Source organism: Colobus angolensis, unplaced genomic scaffold, assembly GCF_000951035.1.
Source record: "Colobus angolensis palliatus isolate OR3802 unplaced genomic scaffold, Cang.pa_1.0 Scaffold99, whole genome shotgun sequence".
NCBI classification, from domain to species: Eukaryota; Metazoa; Chordata; class Mammalia; order Primates; family Cercopithecidae; genus Colobus; species Colobus angolensis.
In genome coordinates, this window is record NW_012123931.1 from 1,071,350 (window position 1) to 1,098,281 (window position 26,932).

The 26,932-nt window shown below is 36.2% G+C and overlaps 1 protein-coding gene across 1 annotated transcript in view; it reads right to left on the reverse strand.

Moving 5' to 3' along the window:
• Positions 1–26,932, reverse strand: part of SCAPER (S-phase cyclin A-associated protein in the ER) — a 565,180-nt gene that overhangs the window by 367,030 nt on the left and 171,218 nt on the right. Inside the window, exons 16-17 of the mRNA XM_011932825.1 lie at positions 17,076–17,231; positions 11,947–12,089 (exon numbers count right to left, since the gene is read on the reverse strand). Coding sequence (XP_011788215.1) covers positions 11,947–12,089; positions 17,076–17,231 — 299 coding nt within the window. The remainder of the gene's footprint in view (positions 1–11,946; positions 12,090–17,075; positions 17,232–26,932) is intronic.

Sequence of the window (26,932 nt, forward strand, 5' to 3'; positions counted from 1 at the left end):
CAAAAAGAAGGATTTCACCAAATTCAAAGTCGATTCATGTTAAAAGCTCTCAACAAACTAGAAATAGAAAGAAACTTCCTCAATCTATAAACTTTATCAAAAATCTACAGCAAAGATCATACATAGTGGTGAAAGACCAAATGCTTTCCCACTAAGACTGAGAACAAAACAAGGACACACAATATCACAACTTCCACTGAACATTAAATACAAGGAATGAACCAGTGCAAGAGGGCAAAAAGAAAAAAAATAAATTAAAGGCATCCAAAACAAACTTTATTCACAGATGCCATGAGCCTTTATGTATAAAAAGTACCAAAGAATAAAAATAATAATAATTAAAAAAACTACCCAAACTAATACAGACAGTCCCCAACTTATAATCATTCAATTTACAGCTTTTTGACTTTATGATGAGTTTATAAGGACTTAACTCCATCATAAGTTGAGGAACATCTGTAAGCAAGTTTAACAAGGTCATAAAAAACACAGTTGTAGAATGAAATAAATTAAAATCTACTGCATTTCTATATACTAGCAAGAAAAATCCAAAAATGAACCAAAGACAACAATTCCATTTACAGCAGCTTTAAAGAGTACTTAGGAATAAATTTTAAAAAGAATTGCAAGACCTATATGCAAAAAACTACAAAACCTTGCTGTCAGAAATTAAAGGAGATCTAAACAGAGAGAAACATCACATTCATGGACTGTAATACACAATAATGTAAAGATGTCAATCTCCCTAAACTGACCTATAGATTCAATACACTTCCTATCAGAATCCTACAAGCTATCTTGCAGAAACTGATAAGCTGAACCTAAAATTTATATGGAAAGGCAACTTTGAAAAAGAACAATGAAGTTGGAGAATTTATACTAATTTAACTGTAGTTTTATAGCATATAAACCCTCCCAAGACTAAACTAGGAAGAAGTTGAATCCCTGAATAAACCAATAACAGGCTCTGAAATTGAGGCAATAATTAATAGCCTACCAACCAAAAAAGTCCAGGACCAGGCAGATTCATAGCCGAATTCTACGACAGGTACAAAGAGGAGCTGTTTGTACCATTCCTTCTGAAACTATTCCTATCAACAGAAAAAGAGGGAATCCTCCCTAACTCATTTTATGAGGCCAGCATCATCCTGATACCAAAGTCAGGCAGAGACACAACAAAAAAAGAGAATTTTAGACCAATCTCCCTGATGAACATTCATGCAAAAATCCTCAATAAAATATTGGCAAACCAAATCCAGCACTACATCAAAAAGCTTATTCACCACAATAAAGTGGGCTTCATCCCTGGGATGCAAGGCTGGTTCAACATACGCAAATCAATAAACGTAATCCAGCATATAAACAGAACCAAAGATAAAAACCACATGATTCCTAGAAATCCAACTTATAGGGGATGTGAAGGACCTCTTCAAGGAGAATTACAAACCACTGCTCAACGAAATAAAAGAAGACACAAACAAGTGGACAAACATTCCATGCTCATGGATAGGAAGAATCAATACCTTGAAAATGGACATACTGCCCAAGGTAATTTATAGATTCAATGCTATCCCCATCAAGCTACCAATGACTTTCTTCACAGAATTGGAAAAAACTACTTTAAAGTTCATATGGAACCAAAACAGAGCCCGCATTGCCAAGACAATCCTAATCAAAAAGAACAAAGCTGGAGGCATCACGCTACCTGACTTCAAACTATACTACAAGGCTACAGTCACCAAAACAGCATAGTACTGGTACCAAAACAGAGATATTGACCAACGGAACAGAACAGAACCCTCAGAAATAATACCACACATCTACAAACATGTGATCTTTGACAAACCTGACAAAAACAAGAAATGGGGAAAGGATTCCCTATTTAATAAATGGTGCTGGGAAAACTGGCTAGCCATATGTAGAAAGCTGAAACTGGATCCCTTCCTTACACCTTATACAAAAATTAATTCAAGATGGATTAAAGACTTAAATGTTAGACCTAAAACCATAAAAACCCTAGAAGAAAACCTAGGCAATACCATTCAGGACATAGGCATGGGCAAGGACTTCATGTCTAAAACACCAACAGCAACAAAAGCCAAATTGAGAAATGGGATCTAATTAAACTAAAGAGCTTTTGCATAGCAAAAGAAACTACCATCAGACTCAACAGACAACCTACAGAATGGGATACCCATCAGACAAAGGGCTAATATCCAGAATTTACAAAGAACTCAAATGAATTTACAAGAAAAAATCAAACAACCCCATCAAAAAGTAGGCGAAGGATATGAACAGATACTTCTCAAAAGAAGACATTTATGCAGTGAACAGACACATGAAAAAATACGCATCATCACTGGTCATCAGAGAAATGCAAATCAAAACCACAGTGAGATACCATCTCACACCAGTTAGAATGGCAATCATTAAAAAGTCAGGAAACAATAGGTGCTGGAGAGGATGTGGAGAAATAGGAACACTTTTACACTGTTGGTGGGACTGTAAACTAGTTCAACCATTGTGGAAGACAGTGTGGTGATTCCTCAAGGATCTAGAACTAGAAACACCATTTGAACCAGCAATCCCATTACTGGATATATACCCAAAGGGTTATAAATCATGCTACTATAAAGACATATGCACACGTATGTTTATTCTGGCACTATTCACAATAGCAAAGACTTGGAACCAACCTAAATATCCATCAATGATAGACTGGATTAAGAAAATGTGGCACATATACACCATGGAATACTATGCAGTCATAAAAAAGGACGAGTTCATGTCCTTTGTAGGGACATGGATTCAGCTGGAAACAATCATTCTGAGCAAACTACCGCAAGGAGAGAAAACCAAACACCGCATGTTCTCACTCATAGATGGGAATTGAACAACAAGAACACCTGGACACAGGGTGGGGACCATCACACACCAGGGCCTGTCATGGGGTAGTGGGAGGGGGGAGGGATAGCATTAGGAGATACACCTAATGTAAATGACCAGTTAATGGGTGCAGCACACCAACATGGCACATGTGTATGTGTGTAACAAACCTGCACATTGTGCACATGTACCCTAGAACTTAAAGTATAATAATAAAAAATTTAAAAAAAGAAAAATCAATCAACTAATTATCATATTAACAGATTAAAGGAGAAATTTTATAGAATTATTTCCATATAAAAAATAAAAACACCAAAGCACTTGAAAAACTCAACATCCACCCAGTAGCATAACATCCCCCAGCTGAACTGCTGCTATACCCTACCACAGAGGGCCAAGTTACTGCAGAAGTGTTGAATTCTAGATGCTAGTGCACCTTCCCCTTAAAACTGAACTGAAGTGGGTTCCCACTAATTGGAGACCTCAGGCCTCTAGCACACAGAAACAGTTGACATCTCCCCCGGCCCACATACACCCTCCCCAATACCACTGGTGAGACATCACCTCACACTTCTAGGAGCTTTGAGCCTCTGGCATACCAAAGTAGTTGCACCCCCAGCACCACAGCTGATGCAGTACCCGCACCCCCAACCCCAGGTATTCAAAGGCTCTACTGACCCAAGTAGTTATGCCTTCTGGGGCTGACCAGATATGGCAACTTGACTTCCAGGGATTCAGAACCATGACTGAGCTGTGTTCTAGGCCAAAGAGACACAGTGCCCCATCTACCTAAAACTGGACAAGTCCCCCTACATTCCAATCTGCTGAGGCACCCTACCTCTCCAAGGAGTGGTCATTGCTGCATTGTTTCCTACCCTAAAGGGCCCAAGATACAGCTGTATCTTGCCATTCCTGGGTCCTTGTTGCCACTGGACCCAGCCTCATGGAGCCTAGGCTATTATATCAAGCCAGGGTCCCAAGTGACCACTGTATACCATGCTCCTCATCACCCGGAGCCTGAGCTACCATGTTACACAGTTGGTTCTGGATCCCAAATGGTGACTGTTCGCTGCTCCCCAGGGATTGAGTCTCCAGGTACACCTTCTTCCCCAGAATCATGCCAGTGCCCCCTCCAAGGTCAGAAGCATGGCTACATCCCAGCCTCCTGGGCCCAAGCTGCTGGGGTATGCCCCACAGCAACAAACCCTGTGTAGTGGGAGAACTGAATCCACTCATGCCTTGGAGAGAGAACCTATGCCTGAAGTCCCAAGTGCTCCAATAGTTTCACAAGACCCTAAGCCCAGGAATTTGGCTGCACAGCTGCTCTGAGCCCCTGTACCCTATAACCCAGTGCTGCTGTGGCTCCCTGTGAGCAATGTCAGACCTGTTACCAAAAGAGATCCCCTCAATGAAGATTCCCTACTTTGGGGAAAACAAGAACAGGAAGACCCCTACAACCTTTGCCCTAATAACCTCAGGAGCCACCATCACTGATACAGACTCCTACAGTCTAGACCACTGAGGCACTCACAGTGTGCACTGACATTGATCACAACTAAGAAGCTACGTGACAACTACACCACTGCACCCACACAGAAGCAGAGCCACTGTGTCCTACACCCAAGCAGTATCCCCAGGCCCATCTTCAGGTGAAAGTCTTCCCCTTCCCACTCTGTAAAGTTGGAAAGATATGACCGCACTATCAGATGTACAAACAAGGCAGGGTCATAAGAAACATGAAAAGGCATGGAAATGTGAAACCACTAAAAGGAGCGCAGTAACTCTCCAGTAACTGACCCCAAAGAAACAGAAATCTACAAATTCTCTAAAAAGTAATTCAAAATAATGAACTAAGGAAACTCAAGGAAACATAAGAGAATAAAAACAGACCATTCGATGAAACTAGAAAACTAAACCATGATCTGAATGAGAAATTCAATAAAAGAGATATTTTTAAAAATCTAAATAAAAATCTTAGAGCTGAAGAAGTCAATGAAGTAAAAAATACCACAGAGGGTTCAACAGCAGACTAGATCAAGCCTGAAGGCTTCTGAACTGACTCAGAAGAGAAGAAAAAGAAAAAAGAATGAAGAGAGCCTATGGGATACCACTAAGCAAACAAATATTCACATTGTAGGAATTCCAAAGAGGGAAAAAACAGAAAAGGCTTATATAAATAAAATAATTGGTAAAAAAACTTCCTAAATCTTGGGACTTAGGAACTGAGACAGATATTTACATACAAGTCAATGAAGCTCAAAGATCCTCAGATAAACTTTAGAAGGTTCTCTCCAAGGTACATTATAATCAAACTGTCAAAACTGAAAAGACAATGAAATAATTTTAAAAACAGCAAGAAAAAACTATCAAGTCACATATAAGGGGATGTCCATCAGAGTATAATTGAACTCTTCTGTAGAAACCTTGCAAGCCTGGGGAATGGGATGACATATTCAAGATGATGAAAGGGGGAAAAAAAAAATCTGCCGGCTAAGAATACTATACCAAGGAAAATTATCCTTCAGAAATGAAGGAGAAATAAAGTCTTCCCCAGACAAATAAAGTTGAAGGAATTCACTGACACTAGACCTGTGTTACAAGAAATGCTTATTCAAGCAGAAAGAAAATTATAATAATTACCACCATGAATACATGTAAAGTATAAAACTCACTGGTAGAGATAAATACTTAGTCAAATCAGAATACTTCGAAACTGTAAGTGTGGTTTGTAAGCCACACATATCTCTATTATGAAGGTTAAAAGTCAAAATAGTCAAAAGTAACAAAAACTACAATAAGTTTTTAAGGAATACATAACATAAAAAGGCGACTATTGTGACATCAAAAACATGACTTTTGGGGTGGACAGTAAAAGTCTAGTTTTTGTATGTGCCAGAAATTAAGTTGTTATCAACTGTTTTAAGTATAACAGTATAAGATGTTTTATATAAGCTCATAGTAACCACAAAACAAAAAACTATAGCAAATATACAAATAATACAGAGATCATTATTTAATGATAAAGGGGTCAGTTCATCAATGGGACGTAACAATTGTAAATATATATGCACCTAACATTGGAGCACTAAAACTATAAAGCAAATATTAACAAACATGAAGGGAAAAATAGATAGCAATATAATAATAGGAGGGGACTTGAATACCCCACTGTCAACAATAGATAAACTAGAGAGAAAATAAATACTAGACTTAACTGTACTTTGACCAAATGGACCTAATATACACAGGCAGAATATCCCATCAAAAGCAATACATTTTTTTCTAGTCCACATAAATCATTATCCAGGATAGACCATATGTTAAACCACAAAACAAGTCATCTTAACAAATTAAAGAAGATTCAAATTGTATCTATTGTTGTTTCAAATCACTATGATATAAAACTAGAAATCAATAAAAGAAGGAATCTTGAAAATTTCATAAATACATGGCTATTAAATAACATGCTCCTGAATAAGTCATGAGTTAAAGAAGAAATCAAAAGAGAAATTAAAAAATATCTTGGGACAAACAATAGAAACACAACATAGCAAAATCTATGGGTTGCAGCCAAAGCAGTTCTAAGAGGGAAGTTTACAGCTTCTGCACAGCAAAGAAAAAAGTCAATAAAACATTAGCCTAAGGACTGGGGAAAATATGTACAGCCCATATATCTAATAAAGAGTTAATATCCAAAATATATAAAGAACTAGGCCAGGCACAGTGGCTCATGCCTGTAATCCCAGCACTTTGGAAGGCAAAAGCAGGCGGATCACTTAAGGTCAGGAGTTCAAAAATCAGACAGGCATGATGGCACACACCTATAATCCCAGTTACTCAGGTGGCCGAAGCACAAGAATCACTGGAACCCGGGAAGTGGAGGTTGCAGTGAGCCAAAATCATGCCACTTCACTCCAGCCTGGACAAGAGAACAAGATTCCGCCTCAAAAAGAAAAAAAGGAAGGTAAAAACAAAACAAAACAAAAAACAGACAAACAAAAAAAACAAAACCAAGCAAAACAGATACTAAAAAAAAAAACTCATACAACTCAATAGTAGAAAAACAAACTGATTCTAAAATGGGCAAATAATCTGCCTAGACATTTCTCCAAAGAAGTCATAAAAATAGTCAGTAGATATATGGAAAGGTGTTGAACATCATTAATCATCAGGGAAATGAACATTAAAACCATTATGAAATACTAACTCAAATCCATTAGATGACTATTATCAAAAGGTCAAAAAACAAATGTTGGTGAGGGTATGGAGAAAAGGGAACTCTTTTACACTATTGGTGAGAGTGTGGCTTGGTACAGCCATCTGGAAAACAGTGTGGAGGTTTCTAAAAAAATTAAAAATAGAACTACCATATGACCCAGCTGATTCCTCTTCTGGCAATACACCCAAAGGAAATGAATATCTCATAAAGATATTTGCACTGCCATGTTTCCTACGGCATTATTCACAGTAGCCAAGATATGAAAGCAAACTAAGTGTCCATCAAAGAAACAATGATAAAGAAACTGTAGTATATAGATCATTTAGCCCTAAAAGTAACAAGGCATTGCCATTTGCCACAACATGGATGAGCCTAGAGAACATTATCCTAAGTAAAATGAGCCAGACACAGAAAGAAAAATATTGCATGATCTCACTTATATGTGAAATCTTTTTAAAAATTCAATTATACAGAGATAGAAAACAAGATATTGGTTATCAGGGGTGTGCATAACAGGGAGAGGACAGAAACAGGGAGATGCAGATCAGAGGATACAAAACTGCAGATATGTAAGATGAACAAGTCTAGAGATCTAATGTACAACAAGAGGGCTACAGGTAATAAAACTATACAGTACTGGGATTTGTGATAAATGAGATTTTAGTTGCCCTTGCCACTAAAACAAATAAAACGGGTAACTATGTGAGAAGATAGATATATTTGTCTGCTTCACTATAGTAACCCTTTTACAATCAATATGTATTCTACAACAACATGTGTACCTTAAATAAACAACAAATAAAAACTATTTTTTAAAAAACCTAAGGCAGATATCCTTAACAGTCGTGGAAAGCATTCCTTATAAATAAGATGCACACTAACAAAACAAAAGGCATAGAGATGAGGAAGAAAACCTAAACTATATATTGGTAGATGATATGTTTATTTATGTAGAAAATGCTAAAAAAAAATCTAAGATTAATTATTAGAATGGTTACCAGAACTTATCGAGATTGCTGGAAACAAAATTAATGGTATTTCTAAACACCAGCAACATACAAATTTAAAAAACACTTAAAGAGATTTTATTTATAATTGTGTAATCGGATAAAATAATAACTAAAAAATATCATAAAATGTGTACAAAAAATAAAATAGGAATAAACATAACAAGGATGAGAAAACAGATGCAATGAAAACTACGAAACATTGTTGGCCGGGCGCGGTGGCTCAAGCCTGTAATCCCAGCACTTTGGGAGGCCGAGACGGGTGGATCACGAGGTCAGGAGATCGAGACCATCCTGGCTAACACAGTGAAACCCCATCTCTACTAAAAAAAAATACAAAAAACTAGCCAGGCGAGGTGGCAGGCACCTGTAGTCCCAGCTACTTGGGAGGCTGAGGCAGGAGAATGGCGTGAACCTGGGAGGCGGAGCTTGCAGTGAGCTGAGATGCAGCCACTGCACTCCAGCCTGGGCGACAGAGCGAGACTCTGTCTCAAAAAAAAAAAAAAAAAAAGAAAACTATGAAACATTGTTGAAAGGAACTGAAGACACAAATAAATGGAAAGACATCATGTGTTCATGGACTGAAAAACTCACCACTGTTAAGATGTCCATATTGGCTGCCTCATCCTTTACAAGCAGCCCACCCTGAATTCTCTCTCTGAGCGTATACATTTCCAAAAAAAAAAAAAAAAAAAAAAGCCATACTTCTCAAAGCAATCTATAGATTCAATGCAATCCCTATCAAAATCCCAATGACTTATTTTTTTACAAAAATTAAAAATTTCACATGAATCTCAAAGGATCCTCAAATCAAAACAATCTTGAAAAGAACAAAGAGGCTCACATTTGCTGATTTCAAAACATACTACAAAACTATAGTAATCAAAACAGTATGGGCTAGCATAAAGACAGACATGTACAGTCCAATGAAACAGAACAGAGAGCCAAGAAAGAGAGCCATCATATGTAAGTCAAATAATTTCGACAAGGGTGACAAAACCATTCGATAGAGAAAGGACAGTCTTTTCAACAAGAGGTGATGGGAAAACTGAATGTGTGCAAAAGAATGAAGTTGAACCCTTACCTTACACCATATACAAAAATTAACTAAAACTGTATCCAAGATCTACAGATAAGACCTAAAACTATAAAAATGTTACGAGAAAATCCAAGGAGAAAATTTCACAACATTGGATTTGGCTATGATTTCTTGAATATAACAACAAAAGTAAAGGCAACAACAACAAAAATAGACAAAGTGAACTACACTCAAATTTAAAACTCTTGTGCTTCGATAGACATTATCAACAAAATGAAAAGTCAACCTACAGAATAGGAGAAAGTATCAGTAAATTGTATCTTTGATAAAGGGTTAATATCCAGAATACATAAAAAAAAAAAAAACTCTATAACCCAACAAGAAAATAATCAGATTAAAAAAATGGCAAAGGACCTAAGTGGTAACCTCTCCCCAAAAATATAAAGAAATGGTCAATAAGCACATGAAAAGATGCTTAAGGTCATTAATCACTAGGGAAATGCAAATCAAAACCAGAATGAGACACCACTTCACACTCTTCAAAAAGGCTATTTTTAAAAAAACAAAATAACAAGCATTGGTGAGGATGTGGAACCCTTGTGCAATGCTGGTAAGAACATAAAAATGGTACAGCTGCTATGAAAAACAGTAGGGTTCTCCTTAAATAAAATAAAATAAAATAAAATTAGTATATAATACAGCCGCTTCACTTTTGGAATTAAAAAGCAGAGACTAAAACATACATTTGTAACACCTGTGTTTATAACAGCATTACTCACAATAGTCAAAAGGTAGAAGCAACTCAAGTGTCTTTCAACAAAGAAACAAATAAATAAAATGTGGTATTATACATACAATGAAATACTATTCAGTCTTAAAAAGGAAGAAAATCCTGACACATGCTACAACATGGATGAAATTTGAAGACATTAGGATAAGTCACAAAAGGACAAATGCTGTACGATTCCACTTATATAAAATACCTAAAGCAGTCAAATTCATAGAAACATAAAGTAGCATGACGATTGTCAGAGGCAAATGGGAGTGTGGGGGTGCGGAATGGAGAGAATGGGGAGTTATTACTTAGTAGATACAGCATTTCAGTCTTGGAAACTGAAAAAATGTCTGGGTACAGATGGTGGTAATAGTTTCACAAAAATGTCAATGTACTTAATGCCACTGAACTGTAAACTTAAAAATGATTAAAATTATAAATTTCATGTTATTTATATTTTTTGCCACAATAAAAAAGCACACAAAAATCCTTTATAGAAAAAAATTATATACCTGATATAAAGATGTTTTAAAAGACCTAAATCAGTAGAAAAACATATAGTAGCATGCTCATAAATTAAAATATTCACCATAAAAATATCAATCTTAACACCTGAATTTATAGACTCAATGCAATTCCAATCAAAATTTTTTAGTTTCTTTTTAAATATAGAACTAAGCAAGCTGATTCTAAAACTAACACAGATGTGAAATAGGGCCAAGACAGTCCTAATAAAAAATAAGGTGAAGGATAGTTCAGACACCAACAATTATTATAAAGCTTTGATAACTAAGGCAGATGACAAAAACAGTGATCACTGGACCAGAACACAAGAGTCCACAAGCAGACCCACACATATATAAAAACTTGGCTTATGTTAGAAAGCCTTGCAGATCAGTAGGAAAAAAATGCATTTTTCAATAAAGCATGTTAGAATAATTAGGTATCCACATAAAATGAAGTAAGACTCCTACCTCAAAATACACAATAAAATCAATTGCAGATAGATAAAGACCATTAAAGATAAAACTATAAAATTCTGAAGAATGTCTTATGACTTAGGATAGAAAGGGGTTTCATGAGTAAGACCAAAAGGCATAAATTACAGTTTGTTCAGTTCTACTACACTGTAATCAAGAGTTATGTTAATCAAAAGACACCATAAGGAAAGAAAAAAGGTAAGACACAACCTATAGGTATATTTGCAATATATGTAACTGACAAAGACTTAGTATCTAGTAAAGATAATCCCTAAACATCAATAAGATAAAAAAAGACCCCAATACAGTAATGAACAAACATTTGAATAAGCACTTTGCATTAAAAAACCCCGAACAGCTCATAAACATGTGAGAAGTTGCTCAGCCTAATTATTAATCAGGGACAAGTAGAAAAGCAAATTAAAACCACAAAGAGCTATCTTTTCACATCTACCAACTTCGTTATAATTTGGAAGTCACAAAATATCATGTCAGTAAGGTTCACACCAATAAAAGGGACTTAGGCTTGGCCAATTACATGTTTTTTCCTGTGTCTTTAAATCTTACACAAGTGATTAAAACTAAGGGATAGTTGAAGGTCATACATTATAATCAGAGTGGCAACATGATTATTGGCAACCAGACTATTTCCATCAAAAAAAAAAAAAAAAATCCACTGCTGTGGCTCTTGTGATCTAGCCTTTGATGTCTGACAGAACATTTCCAAACCTGGTCCTCTAACCTTCTATTACTTATGCCCTCAGTATCTTCTCCAAAAGTCCCTTTTGCTGAAGCTATCCAGAATCAAATTATATATTTTTTGATCTAAGTGTGGTGGTACACACCTGTAGTTCAAGCTACTCAGGAGGGTGAGATGGGAGGATCACTTGAGTCAGAGAGTTCAAGATCAACCTGCGCAACATCGCAAAACCTCATCTCAAAAAAACACAAAAAACCCTACATGACAGTAAATGGCTTTAAGACCTCAACTTGAATACTCACTCAGTGCAAAATGTTCATCAAGATAGCAAATGAGGTACCTAGCTCTTTCCCGGGCTGCATCCTCACGGGCTTTTTCCTTTTCTTGCCTCTGTTGTTCAATTCGGGCTTCTTGTTCTTTCCTCTTCATTAACAATTCTTCTACACGGGCCTGCCGTTCTGCCTCTAGAGCTCTCTTGCGTTCCTAATGTTAGAAATATTTTTTTCCAATATTAGAATTATGTGTAAAATAAAAATGATTCAAAGTAATATACCTTTCACCAAACTTACATGTTCAAGCCAAGTAGAAAGATGGGCTTGCCACTAGGTACTCTGTTTCTTAAAGTTTAAACAAATATCAAATAGCAATGATATCCGGTTTCTGAAAGTCATTTACCAGTGTTACACATAATTAAGAAAATAATTGCTTTTTGATGCAAACACTATGTTATTTCGTTTTGTGGGAACTTGTGATAGTTGAGACTGAGTGTGAACTTGATTGGATTGAAGGATACAAAGTATTGATTCTGGGTGTGTCTGTGAGAGTGTTGCCAAAGGAGATGAACACTTGAGTCAGTGGGCTAGGAAAGGCAGATCCACCCTTAATCTGGGTGGACACAATCTAATCAGCTGCCAACAAGGCTAGAATATAAAGCAGGCAGAAAAACATGAAAACAGAGACTGGCCTAGCCTACCAGCCTACATCTTTTTCCCGTGCTGGATGCGTCCTGCCCTCAAATATCAGACTCCAAGTTCTTCAGTTTTGGAACTTGGACTGGCTCTCCTTACTCCTCAGTTTCCAGACACTCTGTCGTGGGACCTTGTGATTGTATGAGTTAATACTTAATAAACTCATATATATATATATGTACACACACACACACACACACACACACATATATATCCTATTAGTTCTATACCTCTAGAGAACTCTAATACAGAACTTAATATATGTTTTCTGATTAATCACTTCTAAAGCCTTGTGTTAATATATGGCTATAGAAATACCTGAATATAATGAAAAAACCATAGTTAATAGATTTTATTTCTGAACTAAGCTTTCATGATGGAATTAAGACAGCTTGTGAGAAGGAGAAAGAGGTAACATAATAGAGCATAGAGTGTATAAGAGTGGATATTGGGTCAGATTCCCTGGCTTTGTTTCCTTACCCCATTATTCACTAGCACAGTGACTCTGGGCTACTTAGTTACAATCTCTGTGCCTTAGTTTTCTAGAAGATAAATAATAATATGCATTTCTTAGGATATTACAAAGTACAGATGAGCTAATATATGAAAAGCACTTACCATAGGGCCTGGCATATATAAAATTCTCAATAATTGTCATCATTATCATCATCAAGCCAGAAGATAAATCATCAAAACTGGGTAACTTCATGAAATATTTGTCACTAACATGTTCCTCATGTTATTGACATGTTTCTCTGAATCCATACCCATTCTCCAGACAGCACACATAACCTCTCGCTGGCCTCTCCTTTATAATTAATGGAATACATTGATCTAGGCTCTAGTACCTACTACTTACATAATCTTCGGCAAGGTACTTCACCTTAAAGAGCCTCAGTTGATTGTGAGATGTAAATTACTGATTACAGGTAAGTTCTCAGCATAGAGTTTAGCCACTGTAAGGGCTCAGTAAAGGACAGCAGAAAAAAAATAACAACGCAATTTCTGTTCAGGGAACACAGAAGAGAGATCTGAACATTTCTAATAGTTAACTGAGCTCACAATAGTAACTTCATCTCCACAACAAGCTCTATCTGCCCCAGAGAAAGAAAGTCTTTTAAAAATAGCCAAAAGGATCTCTATTTCCTTCTTTTTTTTTTGAGGGGGTGGGTGATATAGGAAGAGGGTAAACTGGAAATTGGAAGGAAATGCCCTGATTTCAGGAGGACATAACAGGCACACTGCAGACTGTTGGAGTCATGCAATTAGATTTTAAAATATATTCTTTACTGTCTGAGCATACTATTCATGAAATAGTTGTAGCTATTTCTCATTACTAATCAAGAATATGTAGAAACTTGTTTGGCCAAAAAGATATCAAAAACTCTTAAAGACTAAAAATCAAATCTGGCACGGAAAATTTTCTCCATTAAAAAAAGTGAACCAAAAAAATTCCTCTTATAGTCCAATTTTTCTGAAGTTTAAAAATTCCATATTATATCTGAAAACACATGCTTCACAACAAAATACAAAGAGCTCAGGCATTAAATACAAAGAATTAAAGCAGAATTTTTCATTTCATATTTTATTAATATAAGACCAAAGGCCTGAGGGAGGCAATTTTTTAAATCCTAAATTGATCTTATAAAATATATATTATGTAAAAATAATTACTTCAGGTATGTGCAATGTAGCCAAGTGTAGACTTGTAAACATAACGTCAACTTGCTGATCATTTTAATGGATATCAGACCAACTCCAACATTGTGTGAAAAGAGATAACTGGATGTAAAAAGTTACCTAACCTATTAATTTTCATTTTTAATAACTTGAAAAGAGAATTGGTAGCCATACAGCTAATGAGTAAAATTACTAAAATTCAGTTACCATTTCCCAATCTGAAATTTAAATTCCATAAAGACAGGAAACTTTGTACCCCACAAAACACCTTGCAAAAGGTAGGGATTCCTAAATGTCTGTATAATAAATGAAGCATGACTTTATAAAATCACATACATTATGAATCTATATACCCACAAGGAAAGAATTAAAACCTACAGCAAAGGAATTAGAAATATAACTAATTCTTAAGCCTACAGAAGAACCTCTCAGACCCCTATAAATCTTAGCCAGGGAGGTGTTTAAGGCAGCCTAAGAAAGGATTCCATAGCTCCTCTTTATGCCTATAATTAGTAATATACATAACAATAACAGCAACTTGAGAACATATGATGGCAGCACTTGATATTTTACTTACAAGAAATGAGAATCACATTGCCTTTAATAGTCCATGGGAATGTTTCAAGAGTAAAAATAAAATGGATGGAGGGTCTCTGAAATTCTGTATTAGGTTAGGATCTTACTATTATTGTATTTACAGAATACATGGCACTAGTGCCTGTACAGCATGTAATGACTACACATTTTTAAAATTTTAATGTTATATATGTTATCTACCAGTGGATTTTTCTATCTATCTCAGTATATCTCAAGCATATGTAGACAGGTTTAAAATTTTTCATTGAAATTAAATCCATAGGAAATTTCAGCACTTTTAAAAACAAAAAAATAATTCTGAAGAGCCAAAACAATTCTTAAAGTGTTGGTTGGTGAAGCAAATTCCCTACTAGTTTAGTAAACTGCTTCCCTTTAAGTTCTAATTAACGTTACAAATTGTGAAGTGAGAATCATCATTTTTAAATGAAAGATAACTATTTCAAATCTGCAAAATGCAGAGAAAGGAATCAAAGATGTCTATTTTAAAATATACAATACTACTCATATATTTCCCCCAAAAATACAGCTAAGAAGTTACCTTTTCCAGAGAACTTCCCCTGATATTCTATTTCCACCAACCGAGCTAATTATTCCCTCCTCTGTAGTACCTTTGTACCTTATACATACTCTAATTACACTCTTTCAAATTAAACTGTAATTTATTATTTGCAATAAAGGCAAAAATGTCTTATTTATATGTCTGAATTATTAGTTATTAAAGTAACACATAATTTACAAACCATAATTATTTTTATCTGTCTGTATTTCTGTTTCCCTACAGACATTTATAGCATTTATCCTGTAGAGAAACAGGATAAACAAACAGGATAAATAATGCTAACGATTCAAATTAAACATTCAAATTTTTTTTATTCATTTAAGAATACAAGTTAATAGATAAATAGCTTATAAATGATAAATACAAAAATTTTTACCGCTTCTTGGAAAGGAAAGGCTAGTTTCTCTAACGGGAGCATTCTATGTTTTTAAACATGAAGCTAGCTTTGCATTGATTAAAATAGTACATTGGACTCAAATCAAATAGAGATGAGGACGGATATGGGAATACCTGTTAATGCCCACAAATAGCAAAAAGTGATCAATGAACTTAAAAATGTATTAATAATTTACTAAACTCACTGAAAACAAGAAGCATGAAATACAACTCATAATTTTTAAAAATACCTACAAAGCTTTTCATGACCTCCTCCCTAACTCTACATGTACTCCTTCCTCATATCCCCTTGTGCATGAAATGCCCTCCCATACAACTTATCATTTGTATGTTTCATTTTTGAAAACTTAGTAAACATGTCATCTCTACCTGGAAACTTTTCTGGACTTTTTCATGTTCCCTCTACTCTCTATATAAACAAGGTGTTCTTCTTTGTGCTACTGACAATGCTTTTAGCATAGCATTTTTCCTAATCTTGTTTATGTACATACACGTCTCCCCACTGAGAACACACATGTATACTTTTCATATCTTTGAGCCTAACACATGACTTGCAGTAACTCAATGAAATGATCACTGAAGGAACAAATAAACATTAGTCACAATAAATACAGCATGTGTGAATTTGTATTTAAATATTGCAATATTTGTTCTCTACATAAAAAAATATGTCAGGCCTTCAAAGACTATGGGCAAGGCATTTTACTGAGGGAGATCTAAAATAGATTATAAACAGCAGGATAGTGTATGCCTTAACCTTTTCCTCATCTTGCAAATGTAGGGTTTGCTGCAGAGGTTAAAATCTAATTATGGTATCTGATGATACTAAAAAATAACAGATGCCCCTTATCTTAGGCATAAAAATTACCCTAAATTTGCCTCCTCATAGGCAAAAAAATTGTTTGAGCCTATATATACTGATTCAAAAAACAACCTTTGTTTTTATTGCTGGGAGAGGACCATATTCTTGCCCAGCCTGATTAGAAAAGAATAGATAATAATCTGTCCAGAGCAGTTTAATCCTTCACCTAGATGAAGTTGACGATTCTATTGCTATGATTACAGTCTACTGATGAAAGAACTGATGACCGTAACTGAAGGAGAACACACTATCTTTTAGAAATCAGACTTTATGTTTCTAGAGTGCTATATTGAACCATGCACCTTTGGGAACAAACACTAGATTACTCCATTTTGGGTCCTCAGCAACTAGCTCTAAGTCTAAAATATGACAGGTGCTCAATCAATGTTTGCTGAATAAAATCCTACCTGCACAGCTTCATCACGTGCTTGCTTTTCTTCCTGTCTTCTCTGACGCTCCTCCTGTAGCTCATTAAGCCTCTGTTCATATTCCTTCAATTTTGATAAAACATCATGACGTTTATTCTGGGCTTCAAGGGTATTTATAAAGGCAATTTCATTTACCTTTAGAAAACAAAGAAGGTAAGGTTCAGATCAAGTTAACTCTAGGGTACATTACAAAAATAAGAAATCTCACAATAGTCAGGCTGGGTACAGTGGCTGAAGCCTGTAATTCTAGCACTTTGGGAGGCCGAGAAGGGCGGATCACCTGAGGTCAGAAGTTCAAGACCAGCCTAGCCAATATGGTGAAACCCCATCTCTACCAAAAAAAAAGAAATTAGCCGAGCATGGTGGCGGGCACCTGTAATCCCAGCTACTCGGGAGGCAGAGGCAGGAGAACTGCTGGAACCCAGGAGCCAGAGATTGCAGTGAGCCAAGATCGCACCACTGCACTCCAGCCTAAGTGACAGTGCAAGACTCCATATCAAAAAAAAAAAAAAAAAAGAAGAAGAAATCTAACAACAGTCTTTATATAATAACATCAACCAATGGTAAGGCATGGAACAAAAAAAATGAGGTACTATGAGTCTTTTCTTTCAATATTTACCTCAAAATGGATAATAATCCAGTGTGTATAAAAAATCCACAGGCCTTAGAAAGAAGTAATTTAGAGGTTTGCCACTGAAAAAATATATATATATATATATATTTTTTTGAGACGGAGTCTTGCTCTGTCGCACGGGCTGGAGTGCAGTGGCCGGATCTCAGCTCACTGCAAGCTCCGCCTCCCGGGTTTACGCCATTCTCCTGCCTCAGCCTCCCGAGTAGCTGGGACCACAGGCGCCCGCCACCTCGCCCGGCTAGTTTTTTGTATTTTTTAGTAGAGACGGGGTTTCACCGTGTTAGCCAGGATGGTCTCGATCTCCTGACCTCGTGATCCGCCCGTCTCGGCCTCCCAAAGTGCTGGGATTACAGGCTTGAGCCACCGCGCCCGGCCGAAAATATTTTTAAGTGAAGAAACAATTCTAAATTCTTATAGAGACCATCTTACAAAGTTCTACTTAATAACATTGTAATTTGCCACTATACGAATTACACAAACATTGAAATAGGTATGCTCACGTTATTCTAATGAGTTTGAGAGGACAAAATGTAAAATAAACAACAAATTACTTTTCTTCAACATATACTGAATGAGTGACAATTAGATACAAGGTACTGAACTATACACTGCATTCTTAACTTCACATATATTGATTTTTAATAGTCAAGTTTTGCTAGAAAGTACAGATATTATGAGTAAAGGATAGCTAATGATAAAGTTCAAAAATCAGGTAGGATCAACCCTCTCATTCTTGAAAGCCAGAGGAAGGGCATGCTATAGTTAAAATGGTAGAGTGAAGTAGGAAAGCGAACACTAGAGACAACTGTCTTTGACAGCCACAGACTACAAGAATCCATGCTGGATGGAATAAAACCTATGTTAAGATATTTTATAAATCTCAGACAAGTTTGAATACAGATCCAACTAAGCTTTCCCAATCTCCATGCCATGATACCACTTTTATAAGCACTTTAATAAGCAGATTAAGCACAGAAACATCCTTCAAACTGTACTGAAAGTACTTAAAATACAAGATAGGCCAGGCGTGGTGGTTACACCTGTAATCCCAGCACTTTGGGAGGCTGAGGAGGGTGGATCATGAGGTCAGGAGTGCAAGATTAGCCTGGCCAAGATGGTGAAACACGTCTCTACTAAATATACAAAAATTAGCTGGACGTGGTGGCAGGTGCCTGTAATCCCAGCAACTCAGGAGGCTGAGGCAGAGAACTGCTTGAACCCAGGAGGTGGGTGTTGCAGTAAATCAAGATTGAGCCACTGCACTCTAGCCTGGGTGACAGAGCAAGACTCCATCTCAATTAAAAAACAAAAAACAAAAAACAAAAAACAACCCAAGATACACAAGTATGCTCAAAGAAAATTTATTCAGACTATATCAGAGCACACATATGAAACATAATCAAAATGAAAGAAAAAGTAACGGGTCCTAATGAACTAAGCAAAATTTTTACAATAAAATAAAACTCACGAGGGAAAGAGTACACAAAAGTCAGATTAAACAACACAGTCTTGGCAGTGTGCAGTGGCTCATGCCTGTAATTCCAGCACTTTAGGAGGGAAGCGGGGGAGGACTGCTTGAGCCCAGGAGTTCAAGATCAGTCTGAGCAATGCAGAGTGACCATCTCTATTTTACATACATAGAGAGAGCAAGGTGTGGTGGCGTGCAACTATAGTCCTGGTTACTTGGGAGGCTGAGGTGGGAGGATTGCTTGAACCCAGGAGTTGGAGGCTGCAGTGAACCATGATCGCTCCACTAAACTCCAGTTTGGGCAACAGAGTGAGACCCTGTCTCATTTAAAAGAACAGCAACAATTTGGAAGAAAATAATAACCTGTGGCTGGACGTGGTGGCTCACACCTGTAATTCCAGTACTTTGGGAGGCCAAGACAGGCAGATTGCCTGAGCACAGGAGTTCGAGACCAGCCTGGGCAACATGATGAAACCCCGTCTTTACTAAAATACAAAAAAAAATTAGCCGGGCGTGGCGGTGTGTGCCTGTAATCCTAGCTACTTCGGAGGCTGAGGCAGGAGAATCGCTTGAACTTGGGAGATGCAAGTCGCAGTAAGCCAAGATTGTGCCACTACACTTCAGCCTAGGCAATAGAGAGAGACTCTGTCTCAAAAAAAAAAAGAAAGAAAGATAAAAAAAATAACCTAAGAAACAGCAGAAAATTGATTACACAAACTTGGTAACACTGAAGAATTTGACAAAAACATGAATTTAAAGAAGCAAAGACAATAAAACAACATACAGTAGTACCTCCTTATCCACAGGGAATACATTCCAAGACCCCCAGTGGATGCCTCAAATCACAGACAGTACCTATATAGTCAGCCCTCCATATCTGTGGGTTCTGCATCCATGGATTCAACCAACTATAGATAAAAAATGTTTTTTTAATGGGTGATTGTGTTTGTACTGAACATGTACAGGCATACCTCAAAGATATTACAAATTTGCTTCCAGCCCACCACAATAAACTGAGTATCACAATAAAGGAAGTCACATGAATTATCAAATTTCCCAGTGCATATAAAAGTTATTTTTACACGACACTATGGCCTATTAATTGTGCAACAGCATTATGTCTAAATAAACAATGTATACACCTTAATTCTAAAACACTTTTTGTAAAAAATGCTAATGAACATCTGAGCCATCAGCAAGTTATAATCTTTTTTTTTTTGGTGGAGAGTCTTGCCTTAATGTTGATGGCTGCTGACTGATCAGGGTGGTGGTTGCTGAAGGCTGAAGTGGCTGTGGCAATTTCTTAAAATAAGACAACAACAAAGTTTGCCACATTAATGGACTCTTCCTTTACTCAAAGATTTCTCTGTAGTATGTGATGCTGTTTGATAGTGTTTTACCCATAGTAGAGTTTCTTTCAAAATTGGAGTCAATGCCCTCAAAATCCTGCTATTCCTTTATCAATTAATTTTATGGACTATACTAAATAATTTGTTATTTCAACAATGTTCACAGTGTGTTCACCAGGAGTAGATTCCATCTCAAGAAATCACATTATTTGCTCATTCTTAAGAAGTAACTTGGATGTGAAGGCGATCTGGCTGCGACATCTGTCACCCCCTTGATCGCCAGAGTTGATTCAGTTGATCTGGCTGACTAAGTGGGTGTCCCCTTACTCCCTCACCGCTCCATGTGCATCCCTCCCAAAGCTGCATGTTTGGTCAAAGAGGATGACCATCCCTGATAGAGGAGGACCGGTTTTTGGTCAAGGAATATGAGTTGCTGTGTTCCCCTGCTAGAATCTCCAAACAAGTTCTTCAAGAAGAAGAACTCTTGTTTGAAGAACTCCTCGTTTATTTAATTTTTGTCATAAGACTGCAGCAATTCAGTCACATCTCCAAGCTCACTTCTAATCCTCATACTCTTGCTGTTTTTACCACATTTGCAGTTACTTCCTTAACTGTACTCTTGAACCACCAAAAATCATTTGTGAGAGTTGGAATCAATGTCTTCCAAATTTCTGTTAATGCTGATATTTTGACTTCCTCCCATGAATCACCAATGTTCTTAATGCCATCTAAAATGGTGAGTCCTTTCCAGAAAGTCTTAATTTCCTTTGCCAAGATCCATCAGAGGAATCACTATCTATGGCAGCTATAGCTTTATAAAATGTATTTCTTAAAAACTAAGATTTGAAAGTTGAAATTACTCCTTGATCCATGGACTGCAGAAAGGATGTTACATTAGCAGGCACGAAAACACCATTCATCTCCTTGTACTCTCTCCATCAGGGCTCTTGAGTAACCAGTGCAATGTCAGTAAGCAGTAAAATTTTTAAAAGAGTCTTCTTTTCTGAGTTGGAGGTCTCAACAGTGGACTTAAAATATTCAGTAAACAGTGCTATAAACAGATGTGCTGTCACGCTGGCTTTGTTGTTCCATTTATAGAGTATAGACAGAATAGATTTAGCCTAATTCTTAAAGGGCCTAGGATTTTCAAAATGGTTAATGAGCACTGGCTTCAACTTGAAGTTGCCAGCTGCCATTAGCTCCTAGTGAGTCAGCCTTGACTTTGAAGATCTGAAGTCAAGCTCTAAATTCTCTATAGCTATGAAAGTCCTAGATGGCATCTTCTTCCAAAAGAAGGTTGTTTCATCTGCACTGCAAATCTCTTGTTTGGTGCAGCAGTCTTCATCAATTATCTTAGCTAGATCTTCCTTCAGCTTCTATGTCAACATTTGTTGCCTTACCTTGCTCTTTTATGTTATTGAGATGGCTTCCTTCCTCAAACCTCCAGAATCAACCTCTACTAGCTTCAAACATTTCTTCTGCAGCTTCCATATCTCTCTCAGACTTCACAGAATTGGAGGTAGCTGGGATCTTACTCTGGATTAGACTTTGGCTTAACAGAATATTGCTGCTGGTTTGATCTTCTATCCAGACCACTCAAACTTTCACTGTATCAGCAATAAGCTGTTGTGCTTTCTTATCATTCATATGTTCACTGAAGTAACACATTTAATCTTTCTCAAAACTTTTCCTTTGCATTTACAACTTGACTGACTAGTACGAGAGGCCTAGCTTTCAGTTTATCCCAGCTTTATTTTGTTCTTTCTGTTTTTCAAGACTGGGTTTCACTCTGTCACCCAGGCTGGAGTGCAGTGGCTCACTGCAGGCTCACACTCCTGAGCTCAAGTGACTCGTTCACTTCAGCCTACTGAGTGGCTGAGACGATAAGCATGCGCCACCACATCTGGCTAATTTTTTAAATGTTTTGGTAAAGATGGGGTCTTGCTAAGTTGCACAGGCTCTAGCCCAGTTTTTGACAAGTCTTCCTCAATAAGCTTTATCATTTCTAGTTTTTTATTTAAAGTGAAAGATGTAAAACTCTTCACTTGAAGACTTAAGAGGCCACTGTACAGTTATCAATTAATAACCAATTAGCCTAATTTCAAGACTGCTATGTCTCAGGAAATAAGGAGGACTAAGGATAAGAAATGGGGGAATGGCCAGGTCGGTGGAGCAGTCAGAACACACAAAACATTTATCAATTAAGTTTGCTGTCACATATGAGTGTAGCTCATGGCACCCCAAAACAATTATAATAGTAACTCCAAAGATCACTTGCCACAGATCACCATAATAAATATAATAATTGAAAAATCTAAAATATTATAAGAATCACCAAAGTATAACACAGAGACATGAAGTGAGCACATGTTGTTGGAAAAAATGGCAAAAATAAAGACTTGCTTGATGCAGGATTGATACAAACATTCAATTTTTAAAAACTCAGTATCTTTGAAGCCCAATAAAGTGAAGCAGAATAAAACAATGCATGCCTGTACAGACATTTTTTCTTGTCTTCAATCCCTAGATAATACAGTACAATAACTATTACACAGTATTTACACTGTATTTGGTATAAGTAATCCAGAGGTGATTTAAAGTATACAGGAAGATGTGCATAGGTTATATGCAAATACTATACCATTTTATTATACATGGGACTTGAGCAACCATGAATTTTTGTATCTTTCAAGAGGCCCTGAAACCAATCCTCCACAGATACTGAGGGATGATGACATACATTGTACAAATTTATTTTACCTTCTTCACAATGTCACAAATAGAAGATTCATTCTTACCACAGATTTCAGTAACCTCAGCATAAGATTTCTTTCCTTTCCTTAGTAAGCTGAGAACTTTCATTCTTTCATTTAAAGGACGCACTTTACAATTTCTGTCTGGCATATCCAAATTGCTAGCATCACTCTTCTTGTGCTTTGGGACCATTAAATAAAATAAGGGTTACTTGAACACAAGCACTATGATACCATGACACGCCATCTGATAACCAAGATGGCTACTAACACACTAATGATCAGACAGCATATACAGCATGGATATACTGGACAAAGGAATGATTTATGTCCAGGACATGACTATACAAGATTTCATCATGGTACTCACAACGGTACACAATCTGAAACTTATGAATTGTTTATTTCTAGATTTTCCATTTAGTATTTTTGGACTGTGATTGACTAGGGTAGCTGAAATCACAAAGACCAAAACTGCAATTAAGGGAGGACTACTGCCTTATTTGATAAAGGTGATTAGTAAGCTAAGGAAACAAACAGAGTACAAAAGTAACACTATCACAGAATTACTTAAAGTAGAAAATGCATGGAACAGAACAAGGATATTGTAAAACCAACTCCAAATAATGGGCCAGGTACAGCTGCTCACATCTGTAATCCTGAGGCCAAAGCAGGAGGATCACTTGTGGCCAGGAGTTCAAGACCAGCCTGGGCAACATAGCAAGACCTCCATCTCTACAACAAATTTAAAAAATAAGTCAAATATTGTGGCACATGCCTATAGTCCCAGCCACTCAAAAGGCTGACTCAGTAAGATCACTTGAGACCAGGAGTTCAAGGCTGTAGTGAACTATGATCATGCCACTGCACTCCAGCCTGGGTGACAGAGTGAGACCCTGTCTCTATTAAAACAAACAAATTACTTCTAGAGGAAAAACTTTTGATAATCATAGGTATTGTAGATTTTTACAGTGAAGATGAATGGATAATAAGCCTTGAATATAGAGAACATGGCAAAATGACCTAATATAAAGATAAAGATAAATAGGATCTACGTAGTTAAGAAAGGCAACAGAAAATATTCCAACATAAAATACAGGAAATGTTTAAAGATTAAGAGAGCTTACATTACTTCATATAAAATTGACTCAGAACATCACCATCAAGAATATCCTTATTAAATCATAAAACATCAAGAAAGAACAATAATTTTTCAAGCTTCCACGCAGTAAATGTAAGTCACCTACAAGAAAGAAAAATCAGTGTGGATTCAAGCTTCCCCACAGAAATAACTAAGATAATGGAATAATGTCTACGAAGTTCTGAAGGAGAGATACTGTGAATCATAAATATGATCTCAAACCAAGATATAATTCAGATAGAAATGCCACAGGCCTAAAATATGCAAGAACTCAAGGAACAGAGCATATATGAGCTTTTCCTAGAAAAAAGTTTTTTTCTTAATAAAATCCAGCAAACCAAAAGATAAAACAACTCAAATGAAGAACTGGTAAACAACGAGTTGATTTATATATACAAAGAAAACTAAACTGAGGAATTTAAAGTTACAGAGGAAAATGTAAATTTGATAAACTTTCACAAGAGAAAAATAATAAAACTATGAATAATTATTGTGGAAAGATTAGGATGATAGACGAGTGGTAATTTTCTCATCTCTTTTCAGCAAGGTTTCCCTAAAAATGTTCAGAAATTAAAATGAAATTGGATAAATACAACTCCAAACTCTCAATACGTTTCATAATATTATCTCAAAAAATTCATGAGAGAATGAATTCTTCTTGTGATAAACAAATACGACAAACTCAAGAATTCCCTCAATTTTACTTCTACTTCATCTCCTTCCCTTAAAATGGAACTAAAATAAAGATTACTACATCTTACTAAGAAGTATCATGTATAGCATAATTCTATTTTATGATTATCCATTCATGCAATCTGAATATAATAACAGGAAAATGTCTGAAACAGTGTCTACCTAATGTTAATGGTGGCTATCTCTGAGGATGGGATTCAGTTTCCTTTGCTATATTGCTTAAACTCTTCAAAATAAGAATGAATCACTTTTAAAATAAAAATATGGCCACTATTTTAAATACAATATAATATTAAAGAAATCTAGAGTCATGGATTTATACTTAGGCTTGAAGACCATGAAAAGTCCCTCAAGGTTTTTGGACTGACAGGCATTACAATACCCTCCAAAAAGATTAATTTGGAGGGAGGAGGAACAAAAGGGAAGAATATCAACTGTAAATATTTAGGAGGGAGATAAAAGTAAACCGGTGGAAGCCGCAATGGAAAATGTAGGTGCCTACAGAGTTAGAGAACTGCAGGTGTATGTATACATATGACTCCAAAGAAGATGTCAGAAAAAATTAGCTTATCTTTCTGGCTTATACACAAAAAGTTGTCAAAAAGAGATTAAAAAGAAAAGTGAAATGAAGTAAATGAATACAAGTTTTCCAAATCTAGGTTAATGGGTGACTAGCTATTATTATCATTATCTGAAATATAGACTTCAGTAAAGCAGTTGGTTTGGGATAAAGGAGATGATGAGCTGATGAGTTCCACTGGATACAAGCACCAAACAAGCGGCAACGGAGTCTACAGCTCAGTTGAAGGTAGGGCTAAAGATTCAGATTTAGAAATCACTGCAGAGAAGACAGCTGAAGCAATGGTAGTGACTGTGATACTAAAGAAGAAGAGTAAGTGAAGTGAAACTTCATTTTTCAGTTACATTTAACTGACAAAATAAAGAAGGGAAAACAGTGAAGGACTGATTATAGAGAGTAGAGAGAAAATTAAGATAGTGCAGAAGTTTTCTAGAAAAAGGTGCCTGATGGTGTTCAAATGAAGTGACTCAGAAAAGTCTTTTAAACTCGGTGAAAACAGAGAAATATTCTCAAAGGCAAATACAGTTGCAGAAAGGGGAAAATGATATAAGGAATTAAGGAAGACGCGGGTGATGAGGTAGTAGAAACAAGCTCAGACCACTATTTCTCAGAAATTCGGGGATTTACAAAAAATACAAAATAGGTAATCTATACAACAGGTGTACAAAAGTAGGCAATCTTGAGTAATAAAGCAAAGGACAAGAATTTAACTGATAAAAAAACAATTCCAAGAGCAGCAAAGAGGACAAAAACAGGACCCACAGCACAAGCAGTAAGAAACAGGTGTCTTTTCCTCAAAAAAAAAACAAAAAAAAAAAAAAAAAAGAATAAAAATAAATGGTAATTATTACTAGACATGTTGCAACTGAAAATGAGTCAATGAGGCCATTAAGAAATTGAAAATGAAAGTCAATATTAGACTATTAAATAATGGACTATGATCTAATATAAAATCAGGTTCTGAATAACTCAGGCTGCAATATTAATCACCATCAACTGAATACTTGCTAATTTATTTTCAACCATCTACCTATCTAAGAACTAAAGGATTTGAAATGGCCATTAATTTACCCCAAGGACTCATAGAAAGCATACATGGAAAAAAATCATCTTGAGCATGTAACAGGTCTACAATGGTACATGTTCTCAAGGAAAGTACTCTTACAGTAAAATTTAAATTAAAAAAAATCACTGGATTATTAATACTTTTTGATTCGT